Source organism: Abramis brama (genome assembly GCF_963993115.1).
Source record: "Abramis brama genome assembly, chromosome: 23".
Lineage (NCBI taxonomy): Eukaryota > Metazoa > Chordata > Actinopteri > Cypriniformes > Leuciscidae > Abramis > Abramis brama.
In genome coordinates this window covers 2,601,135-2,623,691 of record NC_139985.1, presented here as the reverse complement: position 1 = coordinate 2,623,691, position 22,557 = coordinate 2,601,135, and the positions used below count along the sequence as shown (strand labels likewise).

At 39.6% G+C, this 22,557-nt stretch overlaps 1 protein-coding gene across 3 annotated transcripts; it reads left to right on the top strand.

The window, feature by feature from the left end:
* The first annotated feature begins 455 nt into the window (after window positions 1–455).
* Window positions 456–21,368, top strand: LOC311073989 (uncharacterized protein). Of its 3 annotated transcripts, XM_084100160.1 has the most exons (8): window positions 456–676; window positions 6,376–6,514; window positions 6,594–6,686; window positions 6,867–6,959; window positions 15,704–15,928; window positions 16,233–16,300; window positions 19,219–19,311; window positions 20,773–21,368. In XM_084100160.1, the coding sequence occupies exons 1-5, from the start codon at window positions 616–618 to the stop codon at window positions 15,822–15,824; spliced, it is 507 nt and encodes a 168-aa protein (XP_083956286.1). In that variant the 5' UTR covers window positions 456–615; the 3' UTR covers window positions 15,825–15,928; window positions 16,233–16,300; window positions 19,219–19,311; window positions 20,773–21,368. The 3 variants fall into 3 exon arrangements, 2 of the variants coding, with proteins under 2 accessions (XP_083956286.1, XP_083956287.1); XM_084100161.1 differs by having other exon boundaries at window positions 462–676; window positions 6,610–6,686; window positions 15,704–16,300; XR_014604239.1 differs by lacking the exons at window positions 456–676; window positions 6,376–6,514; window positions 6,594–6,686; window positions 6,867–6,959; window positions 19,219–19,311 and having other exon boundaries at window positions 15,811–15,928; window positions 20,773–20,910.
* Window positions 21,369–22,557: the final 1,189 nt, after the last annotated feature.

Genomic DNA, 22,557 nt, shown 5'->3' with positions numbered 1-22,557 from the left:
TAATCCTATTTCTGTAATGAATGTTTAGGTTTAAGAACAGTAAAACTATTGTAGATTGGTCTTTTGCTATTCTATTTTAAATGAAATACAATTCATAACTACAATATTTTGTAAATAAATACAAAATTTATTGAAGATATTTGAAAGGCACATATTGAAGGCAGTGGAATTATTTAAAAATGTATTTACAAATGATTTAAACATGATTTAAAAATGTATTTACACCAGTGCTAAGTTAAATATACAGTGAATTAGAATTATATATTAGAATGTTTAACAATATTCCATGAATATCCCAAAATAAAACAAATCTGGAGACATACGTTCAGTTATGATTTAGTGTGTTTTCTTCTTTAGCATTTTATAATTTGGACAGTTGATCCGATTCATTGGCTGATGGCGCGGGCGCCGCCCCGACGCTCTTACGTCGTCACATTATACAAGCGCGCGCGCCATTTACTCCTCATATTTCTCTGCCTTCAAGAAGCGGCCATTTCACGCCCTTCGCTTTCGGGTTTTCTGAGGCCGAAAATTCGGATTACACCTGTTTTCATCGTCTCCTGCACTTCAGCGACTGGAATAAGTGGAACTCTGTTCTCCTTACGGTGAAGTGCAATGGATTATCGTCGTTGCTCTCCGCCATGTGCTCGCTTCATGGCGAGCGACGACCCTCACAGTAAGTGCGTTAAGTGTTTGGGTTTTTCGCATGCGCGTGAGGCTCTTTAGGATCGTCTAAATGTAAATTCTGTAACAATCTGCTGCTCAAAACCCTCCGCTCTAGGCTCGCGGTTTTTGAGAAGGAGTCGTTTGTATCCCCCCGTCGCGCTCCCGAGGCCTCTCGAGGAACCGCGACCTGGGGTTCGGATGTGGAGTATGAGCAGACGGGCCTCGCCCTTTCTCTCCCTCCTTCTCCCGAGCACGCACGTGGCATGCCAGTCGAGTTCGCGCATGATTATTTATGCCCCAGCCCGGGAGCACGCGAGACGGTTTCTTTCGGCCTGGAAGACGTAATTTATACTGCAGCTTTCGGGCCTGCTTTAACCGACGACGTTATCCCGCCTAGCGGCCTACTGCGGCCTACACGAGCTTATGGACGTGCTTTCGCGCGCTACGGAGAAGCTCGTTATCGACTGGCCTGACGAGCCCCGCGACTCACAGTCGTCTAAACTCGAGGAAAGATTTCTTAGTGGCCCTAATTCTAGGCCAGAGTGAAGAAAGCTGCCCTTTTTCAGTGATCTGCTTCACGAGATTTCCAGATCCTGGAAGCAGCCTTTCTCTGCTCGTCTGACAAATGCGGCAGCCGCTGACTTCAACCTCGTGGGTTCTGTGGACCAGGGTTATTCCGCCATTTCAGCGGTCGAGGACACGTTGGCTAATCACCTCGCGCCGTCATGGAAGTCGCGTCCCCTCCTTCCTTCTAAAGCGTGTAGGACTACTTTCTCCCTTATCGGGAAATCCTACATGGCAGCTGGTCAGGCAGGCATGGCCCTACATTCTATGGCCATTCTTCAGGCCTACCAGGCGGACGTCCTGAAGGAAATGGACGAGGGAAATGGAGTGACTCCTGAAGCTGTCAAAGAGCTTCGTAAAGCCACGGATCTGGCCCTAAGAGCCACCAAGCACACCGCACGCGCTGTAGGCCGTTCTATGGCGGGTGCGGTTGCCACGGAACGCCATCTATGGTTTAATCTCCTACTTATAGCCCCATTCAGGCCGTCCCAGCCGTGGTTCTCGGAGCTGGTTCCTCTTCTGGAATTTCCCCCCTGGGAGATTCCGGTCAGGGAGGATCTACTATCCCAGCTTCAGGGCAAGATATGGCATCCTCGCCCCGACATTTGGAAGCTATGCGTTTGGCCCATCAGAGGCTGCTAGCTTTGAGATTTGGTCTTCCTGCTGACGTCCAGGAGACGAGTGCGAGAGCCTTTTCCACGAGAAGGCTGTATTCCTCTAAGATAGTTGGCCGTTCTACAGCCGTTATTTCCTAGACCCGAAGAAGGGCGGCGGCCTGCGACCCATACTAGACCTCCGCCGACTAAATTTCTCCCTTTACAAAGGGAAATTCAAGATGTTGACGCATAGCTTGGCGAGTTTGGTATTTCGTTCCTACTGCGTCTCAAAGCTACGCAGCGTTGAGTGAATCTATGAAAGAGAAAGTCTCTGGTTACTGATGTAACCTATGTTCTCTGAATAGGGAACGAGACGCTGCGTTCGCTGCCAAGCTCCTCGCGCTGCCGACAAACTTCTTTTTGGCAGAGAAATCTGAGGAGCAGATGAATGGCGTGATTCTATAAGGGCTTAAGACAATCGGCACACCCAGAGGGCGTTCCCACTGCGTCTTAAAGCGTCTCGTTCCCTATTCAGAGAACATAGGTTACATCAGTAACCAGAGACGTTTTCACTGACGTCACGTTCTGGCGGTAACCCGGATGCGCGGCCATTATGGAGGCACTCGGATGTAAACAACAGCATAGATTGCACAATTTATGTACTACTGAACACACTGTTAACGTTACACTAATAAACCACGGGAAAAAAAACACATGGAAGCTGCAAAATCATATAGAGAAGAACTTAGTAAGCAGGAAAGAGCGCAACATTTTGCCAAACTAAAGTTAATATGTGGTAAAGATCTGAACGAGCTAGCTTCTCTAGCCCTTTCTGCAATTCTTTCTTCTAGTGCGTTTAGATTGTCATTCCAAAAAAGTACATGAAATCCGTTTCAAGCTACATCCATATGTGGTTTGAAATCCTATTCAAATCACATATCAGGAAATACGCTTCAGTCTGATCGGTTTTTGCATGATGTTACTTTCTCACGCCACGTAAAATGTAAACGTCAAACGTTGTTATAGGGAACATGCTGAAAGTCGCTGCCTAAACAAGGCTGTGTTGTTGCAAAGTGCCGGAAGAGCAGAAAATTATTATTTTTGAAACCGGCGCAGATAAGAGCACGGAAAAAAAGCTGTGCATACCAGCCTCCTACAGTTCTGCAGCAGGCTCAAGACCAATGCTCAAGACGCAGTAGTCCAGCACGGCGGCTACACATTTCCATGTTGTAAAATTTAAATAAGACAACATCTCTATTGCAAATGCAAACCCCTCCAACAACACAATGTCATTGCCATATTGCCAAAGAGCTGCATGGACACAAATCGGATCTGAACAGTTGCGATGCACAGTGGACATTTTAGATCACATTCCAATTGGATACAAAGATAATCGGATTTGGACTGACAGTGTGAATGTAGCCATAGTTAACTACGTCAACATTTTAGCCATAGTTAACTACGTCAACATTTTAGCCATAGTCAACGCTTCATTTACACATGTGGCTGATTGCTGTGCCTCTCAACCACAAATGCCGCCTTTGATCAGTTTTTTGCACTCTTATCTTTAACTTCTGACAGTCTAAAGAACTCGATGTTTTTTCCCGGTGCGACCGATTAGTACTAGTGATGCACCGAAATGAAAATTCTGGGCCGAAACCGAAAATTTAGGATGCTCTTGGCCGAAAACCGAAACTGAAGCCGAAAATGGCTTCTTTTAAAAACGTATATATACTGCTTGAATTTAATGGATCTGAAATGAAAAATCACAATATAATAATCAAATTTTATTAACAGTTACATAACAAAACATAAAATATTTTTAACAATAAATATAAATAATAATACCAAATAATATTAGGCTATTCTTCAAGTTTTATGTTCCATCAAATAAAATAGTTTTTTAAAAGTTGTGCAAAAAAAATCCACAATTTTGGAGATTTTTGCAGAACAAATGTTACATATTGCAACTTTGGTGTCCTCTCGTATAGGGCTGTCACTTTTGTGAAAAATAAATCCTGAGACATAGGCTAAGTGTTCATTGAATCGTTAGTAAATTGCCTATATTTGGCGTTGATCCGTTTTCAACGCCAAATATAGGCAAATCCACGGACAACTAAACAGGCATTAGGACGACCGTAAAGAGGGTGCACAAGTCAGCAATGTGGACTGCCATAACATCAATGAAAAGCATTACTGAAGGCTACATATTATGCACTATATTATGCAGAAATAGGCTGTGTGTGTGTGTGTGTGTGTCAGAACCAGCAGTTGCTGTGTGACGCGCGTTCGCTGCGAGCGTATACTGTAGTGACGAGCTGGACGCGCTCCGAGAGAAGGCCGTTAAAATCGATTCCCTATTTTCGTTTTCGAAACTTATGTTGGTTGGTCCGATCGATTGTGCAATAAGTGACAGCCCTTTGACATGCTTAATCTTTGATAGGCAGACGCGTGATAACAGCTCGACCGTGAGTGAAACCTAAGCGCTTGCGCACGGATGGGAGGGGCGAGTGACATTCAGTTTCGGTTAAACGTTTTCGGCTGTTTTTTTTTTATTTCGGCCCGAAACCGATAATGCCATTTCGGCCGAAATTTCGGTGCACCCCTGATTAGTACAGTCCAAAACTCGACCATTTTCAGCAGCAATAATAAGCCAAATTTGCGAGTCCGTTCAGTGGCATTGTTTACGTTCAGTGCCTCCAAAATGGCCGACTTCAGGATTGATGACGTGTAGTGAAAACCCTCTATATATCTATCTATCAACGTCCCTCAGGGCTTTTAGCTAAAAAAAATGTGCAGATTTGCAGAAATATTGATAGATTCTCATAGGTTTACATCAGATTTCTATAGACAGGAATAATATCTATTGAATTATGAATCTGTGTTGAGCATATTTCTGATTCTATTTCTGTAATGAATGTTTTGATTTAATAACAGTAAAACTATTGTAGATTGGTCTTTTGCTATTCAATTTTAAATGAAATACAATTCATAACTACAATATTTTGTAAATAAATACAACATTTATTGAAGATATTTGAAAGGCACATATTGAAGGCAGACGTGCAAAAATGATTTAAAAATGTATTTACACCAGTGCTAAGTTAAATATACAGTGAATTAGAGTTATATATTAGAATGTTTAACAATATTCCATGAATATCCCAAAATAAAACAAATCTGGAGACATCTGAAATCTGGTTCCACAGTTCAGTTTGGGTCAGTTAACCTGTCCCTGAGTGTTTAATTTAACCATTCTGATTTGTCAAATTAATTTAAATTAACCAAATCAGAATGGTTAACTTAAACACTCAGGGAAGGTTTAGTTGACCCAAAATGCACTGTGAATTGAAGCTCAATATAAAACAAGTGTTTTTGTAATCCAGCGGTCTGTGTGTTTATTATAAATTGATGTTAAACGTGAAGAACGACGATTTACCAAATTCCTGTCTAGAGGTTTACGGACAAGAACTTTGCTGTGAAAAAAAATCACAAATCAAGCAGGTCAAGATTAAACTAGGTTCAGTCTTCTAAGTGACAGACTTTTGGTGCTATACGCAATTTAAAAATAAAAGGCAGTATAAAAACACGTTTTTCGGACCGGACGACCGTGTCGCACGAATTCACAAATCATGAATAATGAAATGAGAGATTATTTGCATGTCTACGACACCGCACGGCGGGACAACAGCCATAAGAATACTAAATATCAAACCGCAAAACTATCTTTACTGCGGTAGTCGTTAGTAATTATAATGCAGACAAAAGAAATGCATATTTAGAGCCATAACCAGGCTGGAGAGGTGTGAATGTGTGCAGGAGAGACTGACTCTGAATGGGACTCGTTTGCACCACAGAACAATAGAGACTGAATGGATGATTAGAAGATGATGACAAACATCAGTTGCATTTTAGAGTCTAATCAAAATAAAGTCATATGACATTATCTTGAAAAACATTTAACTAAATACAGAGTTTTAGACTTATCTTCAGATTTTAAATATAACGGTCAGACATGTGGCTTTAGCTGCAGTGCATTTCTAGATTGATACAATGCCAACTTCAATTTTATTTTCATGAAGATGTTTCATAAAAATACATTTCTAATAACTTTACAAAACTTTGAAGCTATTTATAACTATTTTTTTCATTATGACAATAATTAATTCTACATTTACAATAAGCTGTCAGCTTTCAAATGAGATCATACTTGTGCTTTTAGTACCAAGGGTTCATGAACTGTATCTGTTTCAGTTTGGGTATGCCATTTCTGGGGATTTTTCAAAAGTGGGGTTGCAGCTTAACAGGTTAATAATTAGATAATTAAGCTATATAACATATGCTGAAGTAAATTATTTTTGGAGCGTTAAAGATTAAATGAAAAAATAACAACAAAAACCGTACAGAACCTAAAACGGTGATACGAACCGAAGCGTGGGTTTTGTGAACCGTGCCACCCCTACTATCTATCTATCGTCTATCTATCTTGTCTGTGTGTTTTTGCATTATGTACTAATCAGTGTGAAATGTATTGTTATTTTATTAACAGGGTGTATCTCAGCTACAATGGGACAATTATTACTTATGGACAAATGGAGTGGCAAGTCGTTCACTATGGAAGGTGTTCCCCCACTTCCCAGAGGGGAATCATCCCTAGAGATTTTGAGCACATATTTGAGGCAATCCAGGTAACCGATTTGCATATCATGTGATTTTTATATAGATAGGATGCCATCATAGTATTATAAATACACTAACATTCAAAAGTTTGTGGTCAGTAAAGATGTATAAGGGCTGGCAGAATCACTCTGTGGGATCCACACTCCATATTCACCATTCACATGGAGACCTGCTACACAGGTTTGTCTCTCAGTCACACATTTCTAGTGAGTTCTGCATGAATAAATCTATATGCAACATTTCTGTAATTTTCATAAATGTGCTGGAAAGCTCAATCTTGTGGACCTTGCAGGGAGTGAACGACAGTCGAAAACTGGTGCTACTAGAAATCACCTTCAAGAATCAATTTGTCTCTTTCAGTCCTTGGCAATATTATATCTGCGTTGGTGGACGGCCGTTTCGTGATTCCAAGCTCGTTTGCTTCAAGACTCTCTGGGCAGAAATGCACGTAAGGCAAGGCAAGGCAAGTTTATTTATATAGCACATTTCATACACAGTGGCAATTCAAAGTGCTTTACATAGAAGAAATTAAAATAATAAAAAGAAATAAGAATAATTAAAACAGTTTAGAAAAATAAAAATAAAATACAGTACAGTACAAACAGTCGGACGAACATTGGCACAGTGCTCATTCATTAAATGCATAGCTAAACAGATGTGTTTTGAGTCTGGATTTGAAAGTGACTACTGTAGGAGCACATCTGATCTCCTCTGGAAGCTGGTTCCAGCTGCGGCTGGCATAATAGCTAAAAGCGGACTCACCATGCTTTGAGTGAACCCTGGGTATTTCTAGCTGATATGATCCTAGTGATCTGAGTGATCTGTTGGGTTTATATTCAGTGAGCATAATGATTTATATACCAGTAATAATACTTTAAAATCAATCCTAAATGTAACTGGGAGCCAGTGTAAAGACCTGAGGACTGGTGTGATGTGTTCATATTTTCTGGTTTTGCTCAGAATCCTGGCGGCAGCGTTCTGTATGAGCTGCAACTGTCTTATGGTCTTTTTGGGAAGGCCAGTGAGGAGTCCATTACAATAATCCACCCTGCTGGTGATGAAAGCATGCACAAGTTTCTCTAAGTCTTGTCTGGGAACAAAGCATCTAATTCTTGCAATATTTTTTAGATGATCGTATGCTGATTTAGTTATTGCTTTGACATGACTACTGAAACTAAGGTCTGACTCTAGTGTCACACCAAGATTCCTGACTTGATTTTTAGTTGTTTGACCCCTAGAGTGAAGGTATGCGTTCACCTTGAGAACTTCATCTTTGTTTCCAAATGCAATGACTTCAGTTTTGTCTATGTTTAACTGAAGAAAGTTTTGACACATCCAACTGTTGACTTCATCGATGCATTGGCACAGGGAGTCAATGGGGCTGTAATCGTTAGGCGATAGGGCTAAGTAGAGCTGTGTGTCGTCTGCATAGCTGTGGTAAGCAATTTGGTTCTTTCTCTTTATTTGGCTCATTGGGAGCATATACAGGTTGAACAGGAGTGGCGCAAGAATTGAGCCTTGAGGGACTCCGCATGTCATGGATGTCCACTCAGACTTATGGTCTCCTCTACTCACATAATAACCTCTCCCATCTAAGTATGACCTGAACCATTTTAGGACTATCCCAGAAAGCCCCACCCAGTTTTCCAGCCTGTCAATAAGTATGTTATGATCGACAGTGTCAAATGCAGCACTGAGGTCGAGTAGTACCAGCACTGATAATTTGCCTGAATCAGTATTTAAGCGAATATTGTTTATTATCTTTATGAGCGCTGTCTCTGTGCTGTGGTGCGGTCGGAAACCAGATTGAAAATTGTCAAAGTATCCATTCGAGCATAAGAATTTGTTCAGCTGATTGAAGACAACTTTTTCAATGATCTTGCCTATGAAAGGAAGATTTGAGATCGGTCTATAGTTGCTTAATATGGTCTTATCCAGATTGTTCTTTTTCAGGAGGGGCTTGACAACTGCAGTTTTCAGGGAGTTTGGAAAACTCCCAGAGAGAAGTGAGGCATTTACCACTTCTAGAAGATCTGCTTCTAAACTGTTTAACACACTTTTGAAAAACGATGTGGGAAGTGTGTCAAGAGCACAGGTTGATGTTTTAAGGTGCTGTACGGTTTCTTCTAAAATTTTGCCATCAATTTCTTTGAAGTCAGACATAGTAACTACTTTCTCAGGTGGTTTGATGGTCTGTCTGACCCCAGGGCAACTCAAGGATGTGCTGATCACCTTTCTGATATTACTGATTTTCTCAGAGAAGAAAGAAGCAAACTCACTGCACTTGTTCTCTGACAGCATTTCACTGGGAATCTGGCTTGGGGGGTTTGTCAGTCTCTCTACAGTAGCAAAAAGAGTGCGTGTGTTGTTTAAATTGCTGTTTATAATATTTGAAAAGAAAGTCTGTCTAGCTTTGCCTAGTTCCATATTTAAAGCATGGATGCAGTCTTTGTAGATGTTATAATGGACTACAAGTTTTGTCTTCCGCCACATGCGCTCTGCTTTTCTGCATTGTCTTTTCATATTTTGCACTGCTGTTGAGTTTCTCCAAGGTGCTTTTTGTCTGCCACTCTTCTTCCTGACTTTAACAGGAGCAATATCATCAATTACACTTTTAACTTTTGAGTTAAAAGAATCAAGGAGAAAATCAACAGAGTCTGCAGATATGCTTGGTGTTAAGGATATAGCCTTCATAAAAAGTACACTAGTGTTCTCATTTAAGCATCTCTTCTTGACAGACACAGATCTAGCTTCAGTGGCAGGAGAGATCAATATATCAAAGAAAATACAGAAATGATCAGACAGTGCTACATCCTTAATAACAATCGATGAAATGTTTAGACCCTTACTGATAAGTAAATCTAGAGTGTGTCCACGATTGTGTGTGGGTCCATGAACATGCTGAGTCAGATCAAAAGTTTTTAAAACGGTATTGATTTCTTTTGCCATATTGGTTTCTGCATTATCTATGTGGATGTTTAAATCTCCAGCAATGGCAAAACAGTCAAACTCTGATGTAATTGTTGATAACAGTTCTGTAAAGTCCTCAGCAAAGGCTGGAGAGTATTTTGGAGGCCTGTAAATAATAAGTAAAATGCGTGGAGCACCTTTTAACACAATACCCAGATATTCGAAAGACAAGTAATTCCCAAATGATATTTGCTTACATTTATAGATATCTTTAAAAAGAGCAGCTAGACCCCCACCTCTCTTAACAGCTCTGCAGACACTCATAAAAGTAAAGTTAGGAGGGGCTGCTTCATTGAGGATTGTTGCACTGCAGCTGTCTTCTAGCCAGGTTTCATTTAGAAGCATAAAATCCAGATTGTTTGTGGTTAAGTCGTTGACTAGAAGTGATTTATTTTTAAGTGAGCGGATGTTAAGGAGTGCTAACTTAACAGACTTACTTTTCCCCACATCAATCTTAGTTTGACGGGTAAGAGGCACCAGATTAGTTAGGTTTGCTGTACGGCTATTGAAGGCCTTAGACTTTCTATCTTGTAATAGAACAGCAATAGAGGATGATACAGGCACACTGGGTTCCCGCTTGTTCTGTAAACATTTGAGAAAGTTACTGTTATCAAAACGGGGACCCGACACATATCACTGAGAGCTGGTATCAGTTGTTTTCGGTTCACCTCGAGCAGATGGAGGAGGGTGTGGGCCCTGGCGTTGTGGCAGAGGCCGAAGAGCTCTCACAGGAGGGGGAGGGCGAGCTGGGCCCGCAGGCTTTGGTGGTTGTGGTGCCTGTCTTTTTTTGGTTGGTATCTGGGGGCTCGCAGCAAAAGAGTGGGATAGTCTGGTTCCAGCATACACCAGTTCTTCCATTTTCTGTGAGAAGCACAGAAGTGGAGTTGCTGGAGAGAGGGAGAGAGTGTCTGGTGAAAGGGGCTGTTGCTCTGGTGTTATCGGAGGCTGTGATATGCTGTCCTGGCTTCCCTGGCTGTTTTCCAGGAAGTCGTCCTTGGGTGCTGAATCTTCGAGCAGTTCTAATATGTCACAGTCTGTCTGTGGTGAGCTCTGTGGGCAGGGACGTACCCTCGTGATAGCCTGTCTCTCACCTGCCGACAACAATTACGAAGAGAGCATCAGTACTCTACACTTCGCCAACCACTCCAAAAGAATGCAAAACCGCCTGGTCAAGTGGACCCAAAAGATGCCCTCCTGCGTGAGAATCAGAGGAAATAAAGAAGTTGCGGGTGTTAATCTCTGGGCAGCTGGGGTCTTCCAACCTCAGTTGTAAGAAACAACATTTGTGTAAATTTGAAGCTCTTTCAATAGTGAAAGAGCGCAATTTTGACTTATTTTTGTTTTTTAACAGTACTTTTGGCTGGTCAGAATTCAGAAGATCCTCCAGCTGTTCTGTCGCGACCCCAGAGCAACACATCAGAGAGTCAGTATAAAAAAGGTGTGTACTGATATAAAGTCAATGGAAGAGTTTTAAAGTTGTTTCTGCACTAGGATGATAGCCTGGTAATACCAAACTCTGCTACTTCGCTTTGCTTCGTAGACAGAGTCTGGCATGGCATAATTGAAAAGCTTTTTCTGAAGTTTAAAATCATTGGTTACCCGTAAGCCAATCACATAACGTTTGGTTATGGTGTGTGTTATGCGCATGCTCGGCCGCATCTAACTTCCACTGTAAACACATGTATGATGCGAAAACAAAACCATTGAGCGAAATACCGGAGTGAACATGGCTGTGAACGACTTTTGCAGATTATGTGAATAATGTAAATCTACGTATCCACGGTACAATCAGCGTCTACGTCACGGCTCTCAGCCCGCCCTCTGTTCGTTGATTGGCCGGCTGTTTTGAGGCCGGAGGAAAACGGTCGCTATCTCAGACTGAGTACAGAAGCGAAATAAAATTGAGCGGAAGTACGAAGTCTGATGTAGTCAGGCTACTAGGATGAGGCCTTCATCTCGGAAGATCTTGAAGATTTTGAGGAAACTTTCTTTTTTAATGTGTTGATTGTTTTTCTTTTCATTGTCAATAGAAATACTTAAGCATCCATTATTTGCAATTTTTTTCCTGTGTATAGCATAGCATGGCGCACACTGTTACAAAAATATACAAAACAAATAAATATACAAATATACACACAATACAGAATGTATACTATATAAATATACAAATATACACAGTATTTATGCAGTACAATATACACAGAAGTAGAGTTCTGTATATATAAACAATTTCTGTATATATTTATTTTATATATATATATATATATATATGTATGTATGTGTGTGTGTGTGTGTGTGTGTGTGTGTGTGTGTGTAGTTATCAGTCAAATTAATTTTTACTTTGTTTATATAGTTTTTCTTTTTTACCCAACAAACATAAGGATACTGATAAACACAAGGCACATGCATTTTTACTTCTTGCGTACTCAATCTATGGCAAATTTTTGTGAAGGAAGACAAGCATGTGAAGTTTATCTGGTTTTAAACTGAAGCCAAACACTGTCTGAAGGTTTCCTGAAGAACTGAAAAGCTCTTAAACCTATTGACAATAAAGTCATGCAGATAGCAGATTTGAACAAAAAAATCAAGTGCAAATACAAAAATAAGATGAGTAAAGAAAACAGGGTTCTTAATTTTAATAATCACCCTTTATTAAATATAGGAAACCCCCTGTTAACAGTTAATGTCACGTTTCCCATTCCATGACTAGTAAAATAATAGTCGCGTCTGACAACTCGAGGTATCGCACACCGGACGCGCACTTTCTAAGTTTATGGCCAGCAATATCATTATGTTTAAGGACATTATGGAATTGAGATAATGTCTGTACTATGTTATGATTATACTGTACAATTAAATACAATAGTTGCTGAGTCTGTCATCTGAACACTTTACCTCAGAGTGTCCGTTAACTGAATGCCTTGAGAATATCACCTGAAAATCCGATAACATCAGCAATTTTCATTCAAGCAGCTGATTTCTGTAAATAAATGTAAAATTAAATGTATATTGCAGCACAGGGTGAAATCATTTAGGATGATTTGAGACAAATATAATGTAAATTTAATATAAAACGATGTAAATGGATTTTGAACAAGGTCCTGAGCCGTTGCTGGGCCGGTGTGTGTACACCATAGACTGTAAAAGGTGTACACTCATACAGAATGTGTTCTAATTTTAAATACGTGGCGCTGCGCTTCTCGTCCGGTGTGCGACCATCTTTAATGTGCTGTTTTCTTTGAAGTCGAAGAACTCTTTACTTATTACTGGCGAGCTTACTTTTTTCGGTTGTGGACAGTGTTTCACTCTAGCTACACGAGCGCTGCGTCGTCTTCTTATTTGACAGGTGTTCGCGGGTGCAATACTGCCACTTGAGAGGTCAACCAGGTACTGGCGCTGTAGTATTTACGTGTCATGTTATCATAAGAGTCCTATTCATTTTAAACATTGTGGTTATTATCGCCAATACCGGTATATTGTCACACTCTAAATTAACACGATGTCGATATTTCATGCTTTGAATATCACGATTATCGTCAACCCCTGTATATTGCGACACCCCTAATTAGAGATGTTCCGATACCCTTTTTTCCTCCCCGATGCCGATTCCGATACCTGGACTCAGGGTATCGGCCGATACCGAGTACTAATCCGATACCTGGGTGTGTATACAGCTGCAATTCATACTAGCCCTGTATGAATTGATAGAATTATTTTATAAAAGGTATTTTAGTTTTACAATATAACTGTATAAAAAAGTGCAACAAATAAATCTAGGAATCTAAAAAATGATATATGAATAATAGGGGTGTAACGGTCCACAAAATTCACGGTTCGGTTCGATACCATACACTGGTGTCACGGTTCGGTACGTTTTCGATACAGCAAAAAGAAAGAAATGCCAGAGAAATTTCCTTGATTTACATTTTTTATTTTTTTATTAACATCATAAAGTATGATCATTTTTTACTTTGAGCAATGATGGAGCTATAATTGACATATAAAACAAAAACAGCTCCTTATAAAAAAAATGAAATGTAATATTGTAGTAGTTAAGTTATAAACAAAGGTTTATTTTATTTCAGATTAACATTTGCAGATTAGCAATTTTATTCATAATGTCAAAATAAAACCAACGTAACGTTACTTGAAAGCACAATGTTCCTGGTTTCCACGTCAGCGCTGTTTGATCCGTTAATAACGGAGAATGTGAATGCTTCTCACTAACGTAGATCTCGCAGCGATGTTATTACTTCAGTGGCGAATTCAAATGCTTTCTTCACTGGATCTCTTAGCGCTGTGTAGCAACAGTGTAACAGTGTAACTTGATCAAGATCGGCTCGCGCTGTATTGGTCCAAACTGTTTAATGGTCCGTGAAGCACAAAATAACAAGTAGCGCAGTTTTGTTCCGTTTTCATTACGTTTGCCATTTGATGTTGGGCGCCAGCGTCTCTTACATTATGCGCTTGCCGCGCGCCTGCATTTTAAAATTTGCGTTTTCATTTCTTCTTCGCTGCTCTAAACAGTGGTTGCTTGTGGCAACAGCACAACTTCCTGTGTTGCCACAAGCAACCACTGTTTAGAGCAGCGAAGAAGAATTGATCTCCGATTTGCAGCATAAAGCAAAGCTAGCGTGCATAACGAGGTATTGTTTAATAAAATGGTATCGGATCGGTACATGGGTTAGGGATGCACCGATCCACATTTTTTCACTTCCGATCCGATCCCGATACCTGAATTTGGATATCGGCCGATACCGATAAAATTCCGATACCAGAGCTGTGTTTGCTTTAATATTTTTGTTATCATTATTGTTTATTTTATATGATGCTGAAATAAACTTCTCTCAACAGGCAAGTATTATATGCACGTATGTATGCATGTAGTATGTCCCAAAAAGGCCATTTGAGGTAAGTATAAGGTCAGAAAAGGAAGTAAAAAAAACAGGAAATCCTGTTAACAGGTAAAATCCCATTCTGAAAACAAATATGCAACTTTAAGGGTTTCAAATTGATTGTCATGTCAATATTTATTACATTCCCAAAATATCAAATACTTGAGTACTGAAAAATAAGAAAAGTGCAATTGTAAACATCTTACACACACTATCTGAAGTGATCCTCGCTCCGATGCAGTAACTCTCGATGAATGCTCGATCAACATCAGAATCTTGCGAACAGACGGATTTCACCTCAGACGCGCGTCAATTTCGCACTGGACGCGCGAATGGATTCAAAATATTCAAGCGTCCAACTACACGCGAATTTGACGCGCTATTCGCGTTTGGTGTGAACGCACAGTAACGTGGTGCTTTTTGAAATGTTTGATTGCGTTCGTTGTGTTGTACGACGCGAGGGAGCTTTAAAGAGCTCTGAATTACGGCATTGCATTTAGCTGTCTTGCTCTGACTGTGAAGCATTTACACAAAGCGGACATGTTGGCTAGCCGCAAACTGTGGAACGGATTTATCTCATAACTCTGTGTCTCATTGAGCCCATAGACTGTAAAAGATTGAGCCGCGCCTCTGTTTAGGAAATCCATTCCGCAGTTTGCGGCTAGCAAAAGTGATTCCCGCCAGCGAGTCTGCTATAGCTGGCTGCAAACTGCGGAACGGATTTCTCTCATAACTCTGTGTCTCATTGAGCCGCGCCTCTGTTTAGGAAATCCATTCCGCAGTTTGCAGCCAGCTATAGCAGACTCGCCGGCGGGAATCACTTTTGGAGTCATTTCAGCAGACAACGTTAAAGCGCAGACATGACTCATGGATATCGGATATCTCCGCAGGTTGGATCGGGAAAATCCGATACGTGAATTACGCTGGTATCGGTCCCGATACTGGATCGGATCGGCCTCATCCATAACATGGGTAGATGTACTCGCCGATACCGATGCCAGAATTTTTATTGGTATCGGCGGCATTTCCGATACTAGTATCGGAATCGGAACAACCCTACCCCTAATAAATATATATATATATATATATATATATATATATATATATATATATATATATATATATATATATATATATATATATATATATATATTTCTAAATGTACAGGACTAAATATTGTGTTTTGAAATAGTAAATGTACAACTACAATTTAAAAAAAACAAACATAAAAAGCTTATTGTTTTTGTCTTAACTTCTAGATTATATTTCTAGTTTTGCTATTGAGAAGAAACTTTAGAACCAATCTCAAATGTCCAACCATATGTTCTTCAGGCAGAGTTTGAGTTGGAGAGAGGATTATCTGGCCACCATCCGGCATCTACAGCGGGAAAACCAGCTCCTTCAAGGAATCTTGGAGCGCATGACGCCCCTGGTGCGAAGGGACTTACTGTAACTAAAGCAACCTGGACTGGCTGTGGAGGGAAGCAGTGTGGGATAAAGAGGAAGGGACCTGGAGACTGCCAGAGGTTGTGGTGCAGAAAACCACCTTACCTGCAGGTGAAGTGCTAGAAAGAAAAAGGCTGCAGTGTGAAATTCCTGAGAATCTTGATGATCTTTGTATAATCGATTTTAAAAATTAGATACTATAGTTTTATATACTTTTTTTTTTCTTTTTTTTTTGTGGGATCGTAGAAGATTTAAAGAAAGAGCTTGTTCTGCACCAGAATTGATTCAAAACAAATTAGTCACCAGTAACTCAGAATCTACAAACTAAATCTATTTTTTTAAACGGGCTTTTAAATTGTGCATCTATGTATGTATGTATGTATTCTCTCTTCTTGCTCTGCATTGCCTCCTTCAGGTGCCATTGCCCCTGGCAGACTCTCAGCAGGCAGGAATTCAGCCTCAGACCTTGCCAAACCTTTTGAGGTATTCAGACAGTGAATTAACACTATTTAAACATGACTTCTGACATTCACACACAGATACACTACAAATGGAGCTAGAAGAGTCTCAAAAAAGATAAATGCACACAAAATTCACAAATGCACACAAAATTCATAAATACACACTAGGGATGCTCATATTGACCGTTTAACTGTTAACCGAAAGTAAAAATTTTGAACGATTAATACTATCAGTTAAACGTTTTATCTATTTGTATTTTTCTTTTTGCTGCATGGTTAAAAAAAACTATATATATATATAGCCTATATTGTTAACTCACTGGGCGTATCGACGCACAACCACACGCCTACAGACATACCGTATTTCGCTGAGCAAGCAAAATTAAGTGAGCGAAAAGTAGGCTACTATGTGGGACCATTTCGACAGAAAGGGCGACCAAGTTACTAACAAAATATGCTGCGCGGTATCTATAAATTACAGAAACGTCTATCTGTCCGTGTGTCTGTATATCGCATATCTCTCGAAGCGTTAGTCCGGGGGTCGGCAACCCGCGGCTCTTAAGCGCCGCCCTAGTGGCTCCCTGGAGCTTTTTCAAAAATATGAAAATGGAAACAATATTTTTTGTTTTCATATAATTTCTGTAGGAGGAAAAACATGACAAACATTCTTAACCCTTTCGCACGTACGATCACATCGGTGTGATTAGAACGGTTAGTGCATGACGTGATCAACTGCTAAATTCAAATGTGGTCGTGCGCTGAGCCAGAGACAGGCGCGCTCAGAGCTGTCATATATCACAACTTTTCAGTGTTTTCAACCACATAATGTTTATTAGACATAAGTACTAAAAAAACAATACATTTTAGAGTTTGTAAAATACACACTGATGTTAAAGGAAGAGGCAATAATAATCCTTTCCATTATAATTAGACACGTTTTATTCATATCAGATACACATTGTGTAAGTAACTTTAAAGTTTACTCTATTCTTCTCCCAGTTCACCAGCCACTTACTTTTATGTATTTCGGGAGAAGTGGATGAATTCACGTGTTGTAAATCCAACAGATCCGATTCTCTGAACTGCGTCTACGGCACAAACTTAAGATGGCGGCGCCCATCGCGCATACAGCTCAACTAACGCGATCGTTATAAAGGTGTTTAAACAACAAAACACTTCCACTTGCATATATTTGACAATCGGAATATCAGATATTTCATGCCATATCTAACAAATTTGTGAATATTTTGAATAAAAAAGGAAAAATGACATAAAAGCAGATCATCATTCTTTCAGCTTGTTGCTGCGGTGTGTCACGTGACACGCAATGACGCGTCACCATGGAAACCATAAAGTGACATTCTAAATAACGGTCGCCTTAAACTAATGCTGGGGGGTCAGCCAGAATATTTTAAACTTGCGTGTGAAAGGGTTAAAGTTTTTCAACGTTGTAATACACAAATAAATAAAACGAAACATAATACATTAAAATTATAATGGAAGTTAAGCAGCAGAGTAGTCACGTGGTGCATCATTCTCTCCAGGATGTGCTGCAGGGAAAATAAACATTTAATCATGAATGCTCATTATGTATTTGTAGCCTACTTATCATTTTGATAGTAGGGGGCTAATAAAGCTAATATAGACACTTACAGCATCTGTTGCCTTCATTATAAGGCTTATATAAGGCTTTTAATTTTTTGCAGCTCCAGACAGATTTGTTTTTTTGGTCCAATATGGCTCTTTCAACATTTTGGGTTGCCGACCCCCGCGTTAGTCTGATGGATTTCAAACTCGACAGGTGTCTCGCTACGGGCACGAGTAAGTGCAGTGCCAAGTTTGACGTTGTTTGGATGAGAAATGCAATATATATTGTTAAATATATCATTTTTAAAAGGTTGTGATTTAAAAATAAACATTCTGACATTAGAGGGTTGTATTGGTCGAAGAAAGCCCCAAGAAGGTTGTGGTTTAAAAATAAACATTCTGATAAGCTACACTGTTTACTTCTGAATATATTTTATTCTATTCACAGCCATCATTTGTAGTAACCTAGCATGCTCCCTGAATTCAATGCGTTCACAGTCTCTTTCACGGGCACCAAATCAACAATTACTAAAAACACACACAAAAACTGATTTGGCATGGGCATTTTGCACTAGTTAAAATAAAGCAGTAGTGCAACGACGCCATCACTTGCGACGCAAACATCCACAAGCAAGGCGAAAGGCGCTTCCTCGAAGCTGGCCACTCCAGCGAGACGTTATCTCTGTATTCCCATCGGAGAGGGTGTTTTCTGCCGTGGGTCGAACTGTCCACAGGCTGCACTCCAGACTAACCCCACATCATGTTACGTTTTTTACATAAAAACTAGACAATGTATGGATTGAGGTAGGCCTGCTATTTTAATTTGACGAAAAAACTTAGTCTGATGGGGAAAAAATTGCCGTTTTTTCAAAGCTTCAAACTGATTCAGTTTTCTTTTTGTCGTCATAATTTTTAATTAAGTTTAAAAAAAAATTTTATTGTAGGCCTATTTTTTTTTTTATGTTTTTCCTCTGTCACTGTCAGAAATGCTGCAGGTGTGTGAAAATTTGATGTGAATTCAGGATCTGTTGATCTGTTCTGCATGTTTGCACGTTAAAATAAACCCGTGATTTTTTTTTTTTTTTTTTTTTTTTTTTTACGGTAATGTTTACTTGTCAATTTTTTTTTTTTTTACTTAATGCCAATTCAATATTATAATCTTATCAGTTAAAAGATTAAAAATGCATCTCTTTGACCTAGCATACACAACACATTATAGACTTTAATTCTATATTAGGCTGCATAGATTAGGCCAGCCGGAACCGGGAACACTTCCCATAAATCCTGATGTACTCAATACATCATAAGAAGAATGGCGTCTATGCTAATATTAGTCTCTCTGTTTATACCGAGGTTTACCGCAGTCCACTGGATCCAGGCCGTATCCAGATCTGATGAAGGACCTGCGCCTAGACGCGACGACAACGCAGTACTGGTTCGTACAAGGTGCTTGAAGTACTTGAATTTGACTTTTTGAAATGTAAGTCCTGGAAAACCCATATTTTTGAAGAGGTACTTGTAAAGTGTGTTAGGGGTTAACAGTTTAGGACCCATGGACCAGATGTTTGAGAAAAGACCCCGAGTCAGAATTATAAAAAAAATGAAGAAAAGTTTTACTGAAGATAGTTTGCAGTTTCATCAGCAGAAGTTCAGCTTCAAGACTCACACAGGAGTTCATAGGCCGCCCCGCTTACAGTTACAAAGATCACAGCAGTTATACCATTTCCAAGCTAAGCTACGGCATTGCTTACAGGCTGAATGATTCTGATTGGCTAAGAAATTCATAAACATAGTAATTTTCCACACATATACAGATAGACGGAAGCAAATCTCCATAGATTATGCCGCTGACACTCGGACCCTGTCGTCGTGACCTTCCAGGTCGCAGATTTGGGTTGCTGGGTGTCAGCATATCTCGAACAACAACTCAGTCAATCTCCAACAATGCCAGTGGTTCCTTAACCTGTAAGCAAGAAGACTAACACACACACCGACACATCTTTTCCAAGGTTGGATTTGGCTAGGCTATAACTATAAACAGGAGTCTCGTCTCAAAACATCAAGATAATGCGTTCTTTCTCTCAGGATAGGACACTTTATTCTAAATGAAAAGTATAGGCTTTAAATGACAAATGGTCCCTTAAACTATAGACTTTAATGACCCCTATGTGTTTTAATACGTGAAAGACCTTTCTCAAATACAAAACCAGTCCCTATTTCATTTCTGGAAGCTGGGATAAATAGGCAAGCAATGTTACTGCATTCAGATTTCCAATACTGACATTAAAGAATGAAAATAACATTTCAATAATCACACTGGTAACTTCTATAACAAAGTAAAATCTCCAGAGAAGTCATCCAACTCATGAGGTATTTAGAAGAAAAAATATTAATACCTTGATGATAATCACTCATTATATATGCATTGAAGCAGCAGTGGATTCCAATCCACTCTCTTCAAGTGCTTGAATCTGATGCACCGATACAGAGCTCATGTACTCGTACTCGTAAAAATGCTCCGATACCAACAACCGATAGGCCTACCAGGCAGCGCGTGTATAGTAACGCATAGCTGTGGTGCGCGAGTTGATAAGAGAAAAACGCGCAGTGGATTGAGCGCGCACCGGCACAGATGCGCGAGCTGGTCGAGCACATCCCTTTAAACAGACATCAGTGGAAAGTTTGTAGTTCAGTCGGATGTCAATGGCAAAGACAATAAAACGAGGCATGTTGCTTATTAACGTTTACTGAGGGGAGAGAGAGAGCGCGCACTTCTGTTGAATGCTCTTGATCGCTGATCGTTCACTCAGCACGCGTCATTTGGATTAAAATGAAATCGTATATGCAAGTAAAACATGAACTGTTACCTGATTTATGCATAACGAGTGGTTCCCTACATTATTACAGGACGTTTGAAGACGTCAAGTATCCGGCCGTATCCAGATCAGATGGTGGATCTGCACCTGGACCTAACCATGACGCATCCCTGAAGTGCCAGCCTCATCGACACGACCAATCTGACCTCTGACCTGTAATGCTGCCTGGATCATTATCATACACTGCCATAGGAGAACTGGCCCCCGACTGAGCCTGGGTTCTCCCAAGGTTTTTTTCTCCATTCTGTCACCTGATGGAGTTTTGGTTCGTTGCCACTGTTGCCTTGTCTTTTGGCTTGCTTAGTTGGGGACATTTAATATTCATCAATATTATTGATCTGCCTTATTAAGGGTGGACGATGATGCAATTTTCTTCTAGAAACAAACTCTGTTGTATTTTCATGTTATCAATGTGAAGCTGCTTTGATGCAATCTGTATAGTAAAAAGCGCTATATAAATAAAAGTGACTTGACTTGACAAATGAGCAGGCTTATGTGCCCCACTGTATTATATTATGTTTATGTATATGTATATATTAGGCATGAGTAGAAAATAAGCAAATAATTTCATGTCATTTTTTTTTTTTTATATCATCTGGACTCAAGTACACGAAGTAAATCATATCCAAAAGAATTTTTGAAAAATGTTATGTATTTTGGATTTTATGAGTTGTGACTCCCAGATCACATTGCCTGTTTAGGGTATAAATAAAGGACCAAATCTATAACTGTAACTGCCATTGCATGTTTAAAACAATTATATCCTATACCTTATCTCATATAATGTTGACATATCATATATCATTGGAAAGCTTACAAACTCAGGATTCAGCCTGTGAAAACCGTTTTGAAATCGGACCTTGCTTTACCATAAAAATGGTACTTTAAATTCTTTTAGCGAGTTCCTTACCTAGTGGGTGGTGTCAGGTTTCTTATTACAAAATTTATTTTAACTACTTTATAATAAAAAACTTCTAATCTTGACAAAACACATATTGACGGAAAGGTCTGAGACTGTATTGAGACTAAAAATAAATTAATTTGTTACAAAAAACACCCAGTGGCCATTTTTGGTACAGCTCTTAATGCATTCTTGAATTACAGCTATTTAAATTTAGATAGTGCAATATTACATATATTCTCAAAAAGGGGGATGGCAGGTTTGTAATGTTGTTTTTTATTTGCAGCAAAAAAAATTGTTCATTGGTCCATTTTTTTGCATTTTTAACTATGCATGAGCAGAGGGTTGTTCCAGAAAAGACGCTTAGAAAAGCGGGGATTAAACTCCAAAACCGGACTTGAATGAGCCTAACAAATAAGTTGGGGCTAAAGTGGTTCCATAAAAGGTAATTGAAGTTCACGCAATCTCACTAATTTGATCCAGGTTTATCACGTCTAGATAATTGCGTGTGCACGCGTTTCTGAAGCAGCCCTAGAGGTCGATCGTGGAGCAAATCGATCCACCATCAAACAGCGTATATTTTATGCTGTTTTTTCCCCCCTCAGTGCAAAACTTACATTTTACAGTTATATTCTCCATCTGTAAATGTTAGAAAGTCATGCAAATGTATCCATTTTGCTGCTAATCTTCATATTGAACGAGCGCTGCTGCGCGCATGCGCGCCAAATAGGAGCGCAATAATTCTGACTAAAATATACATTTTGCTTGGAAAATTAATACGCGATATTTTATAACACTAGAAATATCTTCTAATTATAATAATTTATCTATAGGATGTTAGATACGTTGCAGTGAATTTCTAGCGAACAGAAGTACTTCAGTGAACAGAAGTAGCCTAATTCAGGGAAGTTTATT

Coding starts and splice junctions, on each gene's coding strand:
- LOC311073989 (XM_084100160.1), top strand. CDS start 616: ATGGATTATCGTCGTTGCTCTCCGCCATGTGCTCGCTTCATGGCGAGC. Junction 677..6,375: donor GGCGAGCGACGACCCTCACA/GTAAGTGCGTTA, acceptor TTTTATTAACAG/GGTGTATCTCAGCTACAATG. Junction 6,515..6,593: donor ACATATTTGAGGCAATCCAG/GTAACCGATTTG, acceptor AACATTCAAAAG/TTTGTGGTCAGTAAAGATGT.